At 35.1% G+C, this 6,954-nt stretch overlaps 1 protein-coding gene across 2 annotated transcripts in view; it reads right to left on the reverse strand.

The window, feature by feature from the left end:
* The window catches only part of LOC142344125 (uncharacterized), a 40,592-nt gene extending 39,016 nt beyond the window's left edge, over positions 1-1,576 (reverse strand). For both annotated transcript variants that reach the window (XM_075395641.1, XM_075395642.1), the window contains exon 1: positions 782-1,576. In XM_075395641.1, coding sequence (XP_075251756.1) covers positions 782-953 — 172 coding nt within the window. In that variant the 5' untranslated portion in view covers positions 954-1,576. The remainder of the gene's footprint in view (positions 1-781) is intronic.
* Positions 1,577-6,954: the final 5,378 nt, after the last annotated feature.

Raw genomic sequence — 6,954 nt, forward strand, 5'->3', positions numbered from 1 at the left:
TTAATTCAAATCTACTTTGCTAGTTTTTGCCACAAATAAGCAAGAAAAGTTGAAACTGGAATGGCTTTCCAATAGCGCAATACCAACAATAAGCCACCAGACAAATACATGTAGCGCAATTACCACTTTCCTAACATAAAAGATCTCCCCTAAGGGATCAGGGATCCCCTCTGCTGAACGGATCTCCAAAGGATCCCCCCCGATCTTCCTGTATATATACGATACTACTGTTATGGGCAATTAGCCTCTGAGAGCGGATTATATTAACAAAGGCCCATTCATATTTAATATATGGGATTTGAGGCTGATTCATATTTAACACATGGTTCTAAACAAAAGTTCACACGAAGAGCAGTATTCATATCTCTCTCGTCGAAATGATCAAGTCTGAGCGTTCCTAAATCAAAATACTGAATTCAATTTTTCCTTCAGTTCGCTGCAACCTTTTAGAATCCCGCCACTAACGGGGCAGCTTATTTAAGTTAAAAGTTTTTCTAATTCATTTTCTGAAAAAATCCCTGTATATTTGTTTTTCCCTCTATAACCAGTTTTACCTCTAAAATTTTATCACATAATCCACCCAAATTTAAAAGAAAGTTATTTGAGACACGTTTTCATTTACGAGCTCATTTGTAAAACCCACCAGGGAAAATAAACAGAAATTTTTATAATAACTTTCATTTTGAAAAGCTTCTTAATCCTTTGTTTTATTTCGAATATCTGAGTGTTAGCCCTATCTTTTATTCAATTCTGAGCAACTTCAAAAAAAATTAAAATGAACCCTTAGATGTCAAAGTTATTCTAAAACCAAATATTTTTTGCTCTTGGTAGTTATAGAGCAGATTACGAATAAAAGACATGACGTAATGGTTTTCTTTGCCGGCAAAAGAAAGAAGTAGCAACAGCAATGTGAAATATAGGGGTAAAGCATAACAACATTTGCTTAGATTCATTTTGATAAATAAACTGATATGCAAATGTAGAAGTCAGTTTAACTGAACAATAATCAAATAAACTGATATGCAAATGTAGAAGTCAGTTTAACTGAACAATAATCAATAGAAATTTGAAGACTAAACTTTAATAAATAGACTTCAGATCTGCCTTCATTTCCCGCGTGACCAAAATCTCTCCCACTAGGCCCGTGCGTTAAAACTGATATGTCTTTTGGAATTGATAAGGGTTTTTGTAATTTTTATATAATATTGGACTGTTTATTACAGTTTAAAACTACCATTAATGGAGTAAGAAAGCAATTTAAGCTTCATTATTAATACACCGGGTAAACTTTCTGTAGGGTTTTTATAATTTGAAGCGTTTCATAATCAGAGGCAACTTGCGTATCACATCTTTGCAAATCTATCTTTAAATATTGACTCTGATTTTCTCTCTTCGAGTAAACAAAACATTTAGATAAAGAAGAATACTTCATTTCAACTGATAGGCTTGTACTATCTGATTTACTGTTAGTTAGTTAACCTGGATCATGCTAGATTGCGGTTTCAACAAAATAAACAATTCTTTGGTAATATCTGACAAGAATTTGTAAAACCTATAGCTGCAGAACAAACTACGACTAGATAAGTATCGTACCATGTTGTAGTATATCCTGCCGACAATCATGACGAGACTGTTTATCTAGAATGTTTTGGGGGACAAATAGGTTTAATATACTATATGCAGGATAATATTTTGACTGTTTTCCATTAAGTATTACTTCGTATGATACAGATATTATATGTGCATGCATGATACAAGTACTTTGTCACAAAAGAAAACAACGTGAATGCAAGATTTGGCATTCCGAATTTAACTCTGCTGTTTATTCTCCCTAAGCTTAGTATTATTTTGCAAAAAATCTGCCAGATAAGAGTCTGGTACTGAGTAGAATGTATCTGTCGGATGCGTTGCAGATTTGAGTGAGAACCTCTATTTTCATCAAGTATATCATTAAACAATCGAGTATATCAAGTATATCAAGTATATCATTAAGTAAATCAAGTATATCATTAAAAACATGTCTGTCTGAGATAAATCGTCTCAATCTGAATGAGTATATTGGAACCCAAAAAAATCAATTTTATCCAAAATGTCACAAAGCAAATTCGTACAAGCGAGAAAATACAAACCAATCAGAAACGAGTATATCAAAACGCTTAAATGCGCATAAAGCTGAGTATAATTTAGGTAGAAAGATTGGAAAAGGTGCAAATAAAAAAATTTCAGAAAACCTTATCCATAAACCTATCAAATTCAGCAAACAAACCTAATAAAATTTTGTTGTTTTCCACGGTCTTGCATTAAATGGTGACCTGCTTTGATCGGATTAAAGATCCAACCAAGAAGTTGTTAAAGGAATGCCTGAACATTTTTGTCTTTTCAAGCCCACATAATGCTTCGATCAACAGATATTAACACTTAAGAATACCTTTTAATTATATATGGGTTCTGTCAAAAATAAAGTTTTCACTTTCATTATTGTAGTGAATCAAAACAGGCGCATAGATTCGGGGCTAAAAACTCGGCTACATGTGCTAATTACGCGTCACAACCCATGACCCGTGGTATCAGCAATTAGTACCCGGAAGCCACCCAATCAGTCATAGAAAAACATAACATGACGGACAGCTCAACCACTACTGAAGAACATCTGCAGAGTCAGCGGACAGCACTGAAACGATGAAATGACAAACGACACTGTTGTAAATTTCCTCGAATGAAGTGTTGTTTTACCCAAGTGTTCAACTATCACAATAAGTGGAGCTACTATTTGGGGATGTTTCCCGATCTACGCCTTTTTGGCTATATTTCAAAACAAATTTACAGCGCTTTTGCTCTTCTCGGAGTTCTAGTCACCACTTCGAGTGGCCCCGAATTGAGTTTGTTTCGTCCAGGTTATTGCTCACGCATCACCTATGAATGTGATGACAGTTACAAAGCTTGAACTTCAAGCTGCTCTTCTGTCTGCTCTGGGACAAGTTGTTTCATGTGGGTTGAGAGAACTACTGTCTTGTAGTGGCTCAAGTTCACAAGCAAGCAACCATTCATCAATACGAACCGCTCAATTGAGATCATAAAGAATTTTTCTTGGCAAATGGAGCCACGTTTGTTCTATTGATATGCCCTCCGACGCTGGTACTTGTGATATATCCGGTAAAGTTTAACAATCAGGTTGCTAGAAAAAAATCAAAGATTCTCATGATATGAGCAGTGGTTATTTTGCAATTTTCAAGTAGATTAATGGAGTAAATAATATCAAACTCTGAATATTGAGAAACTAATTAAACAAAACTAGCACATAACTGGCAATATTTGTCACGAAATCTGCAAAACAAACTCTCTCTCTCTCTCAACCACTTCCTTTTGATAAGTTCAGCTCTTATCAAAAAATTGTTACACTTCACTGCATTTTCACTCCGACTGGTACCATCTCATCATGATTAGTACAGCAACTCCGATGGTGGTAAGATTTCATCCAACCGAACTGGACAAGGCTTAGCTCGTATGCAGTATCTCGACCAAAAAGATTCTTCTAAAGCCAAAAAAAAATTCTACGCAAAATGAAATCTGAGAAAATAAATAGCTGGCTCTAATTCTTCGTTTTCTTCCTTTGCAGGAACAACTGGTCTAATCCAATCTGCTAGCCACATGTAGCGTTCAGTTAACGTTGATAATGATGCAAACCATCCTATCGTTGGGGACGAAGGCCAAGTAACAGTTAAAATGTTTCTTTGTCAAGTCCACGTTAAACATCGCGATCACGATATCTACAATCTCGAGTCAATTGTTCAGAATCGCTACGCCATCCTTGAACTACGATCATTTTTGCGTTCAATAAATGCTTAGTGCTTTTTGTGCGGAATGTTCCGCGCTCCTAACACTCAACCCGTGAGGGCTCATTTCCCATTGAAATGAATGGCATGACAGTCGTCTCCATTAACGTACACCAGTGTCCTTTAATTTGACCTTTTCTACCGTGTTCGGGCAAAAAACTGCTGAGAAATGAGTGTGTTCTCCTTTTTCTTTTTTAACACTCTGTGCTGTCCATGTTCTCTATTTGCACCTCAGCTCTTAAGTGAATGGAGAAAGAGCGGTTTGATTCACGTCGAGTGCCACTTTTGATGTTCTGGTCAGAAAACAGCGCAAACTTTACTGAAGAAAAAAAATGGAAAAAAATTTAAAACTAGTATACAGTAAAATTCTTCGATTTTGCTAACAATGGCAATGATTGGATTATTAAATGAAGGTGGCATCTGCGAGATGCTGGTAAGTAGTTTCTGGCGAGTTCTTTACCTAATCCCAGTTACCCTGACTTCACTTTTTGAACGGGTACATTTGGAGGCCAGCGAGACTACAACATCTTGTCTGGCTGCGCATGCACTTAAAACAAGCCCGCTCTTAATCGAAATTATTGGTTATATTGCAACAATCCAACGGTGTACCGTCAAATGTTGGTAATAATGAGCTTAATCGTCGTAAATAATACGCTTGTGCGCAGTACGACTACGATAAACGCCTACGATAATTGGTCGCGTTGAAACAAGGAATGCAGCTAGGCGCTAAAACCGATGTTCGAAATTGCATATTTTGCTGAATAACACCTCATGCGCAATGATATGGTTTGGTAGAGGAAGATGGCAGCACTGCAGGTTACTACCCTAGTGTTCGGATAATTTGCTTTCACTACCGATCCAACAGCGTTGAAATTTCATGCAATTGTTCATCGGCATGATCGTTCGCTCGCTTGCAAAATATGTATTTTTTTCTCAACATCTTCTTTTGAGCTGATGATTGCTGCAAAGTAAATACGTAGCAGGCAATAAGAATATGTTAATCAATCAGACTCTAGTACTTCTAAACGTTTAAGAGCGCAATACATCAAATCTAATTTACATAGAAAGCCCGAAAATGCAAATAATATGATATTACAAAACATTTTGTTTTTTTTTTGTATCAAAAGACCAAATTTATAATTTATTGATTTCGTATTTTGCACAATTCCTCTTGAAATGGTTATACAGGCTTTGAAACGATCAGGTGCTAGACAAAAAACCTGCTAAAATAACAGCTAAAAAGTAATCTGCATTTTTTATAGATCAGCAGACATTAATGGGCTAAATACTCGTTATGATTTGTTTATATTCTATTGTTGTTCATAATTGAATTCTGTCCGATAGCGCGCGGTTTCCCCTTTTATCAAAAACCAAAGCACAGATAGCCAAATTTGGTAACCGTCAGCAAGCTTCATCACAGTTGGTTTTCGATTGACATTACATTGTGGCCAATTTTTGTCTTTATGGACGTACTAGATGTTTTAATGGCTAAAATATTTAAACGTCTCTTCTTTGTGTACAGGTAAAAATCACCTGGTGGCATTTAGTAGTTATTTATGGCTAACGATGCATTCGGTGCAAATTTTCAAGAGTACATTTGGCTCCTCTCAGGTCGTCCTTTCTTTGTCTCAACCAGTGACAACACAGGTTGTAATACAAATCATAGCGTGTTTCTTTGTACGGTCATGCGTGACTTCGGCTTAAATATACTTGATTCCTTTATTAGTTTAAGGAATTCAAAAATGTTTTTAGGAGTTTCTGAAATAATTTTTTCTTAGAATTGTATCTGTAATTTTTTGTATTGTTTTTTATTATTTCTAGGAGGAACGCTTTAGAAAAAGATGTTTTAGTGTCAGCAACTACATACCTTTTTGAGAGCGTTATATGTGGCTAAAATAATGTCAGATATGATTATTTTATTGCAAATAAGAATCGGATATATTTTCGTAGTAATCTTACTAAATACATAAATGATCCATGTAGGATATCAATTAATCATATTTGATGCTTGCATAGCTCTAAAAAAATTGTGAAAAAGATAACATGAGCCTTAAAATCGGAACTTCAATCTGAAAGTAAACAACAAAACAAATGTGCCAAAAAATGTGAGCAACCGTTGACGACTTTTTACGAGTGACATTTAAGATTCTTTGATGAAGTTATTTAATCTGTGAAGTAAAAGTTTGTCATCTCAACATTGTGCACAACAAATACAGGAGCACGATTGGTATGGAGTCTTCTGTGAGTAGGCCAAAAAATTTTGATGATTACTAATGTTATGCTGGGCAACATGTGATCTGATTTTGCTCTGACGAGAACCATAAACAAACCAAAGGAAACTTTATAAAAAATTAGCCAAGGGAGTTTTTTAGACAGTTGATTTCACAAATTGACTTTTAGGGGTATCTTTTTGCAATTTTTTTCCAAATCGGAGCCTCAATCTAAAAAAAACAAAGAAACGCATATGCGAAAAGAATATGAGCAACCATTGACAATTTTTTTACGATTGAATTAATACCCGGCATTCAAAACATTTTGTTGCAGTTTTTTTCAACATGAGGTAAAAATTACTCAACACACGGTGCACATCAAATACAGGAGCACCAATGGTTTACAGTATTCTGCGATTGCGCCAATTAATACTGGAGAGCTCTAATGGGATGCGGGGCAACATGTGATCTGTTTTCATTCTCACGATAATCATAAATAAACCAAGGGAACTTTACAAAAAGTTATCCAAGCAAGAATTATCCACTCTACAAATAGATTATTCGTTTCATCAACTGATTTTTGGGGTTTTTCCTAGTGTTAGCAGAATTGTTTAATACAATAAAGATTAATAGGAAATTTAACGATTATTTTTGGCAAAATTGTTTGAAAAACAGTAATTTCTTTGAAGTAAACATTTAGCTGTGAATAAGCAGAGTCAGGTTTGAAAACTAAGAATTATTATCTCTTTTTTTCTCTCTCTCTCTTGATAATGTACAAAATTTAACCTACCTTATTCTTAGTCGTTCTATGGAAATGATGAATGTGACCTCAACGCTACCCACTAAAAAAGCTAATACCTGAAGTGATCTCAAGACACAAAAAAAGTTTTGAAAAATTTGATTGTTAAGCT

The sequence above is a fragment of the Convolutriloba macropyga genome, chromosome 8 (assembly GCF_964194025.1).
Source record: "Convolutriloba macropyga chromosome 8, txConMacr16.3, whole genome shotgun sequence".
NCBI lineage: Eukaryota > Metazoa > Xenacoelomorpha > Acoela > Convolutidae > Convolutriloba > Convolutriloba macropyga.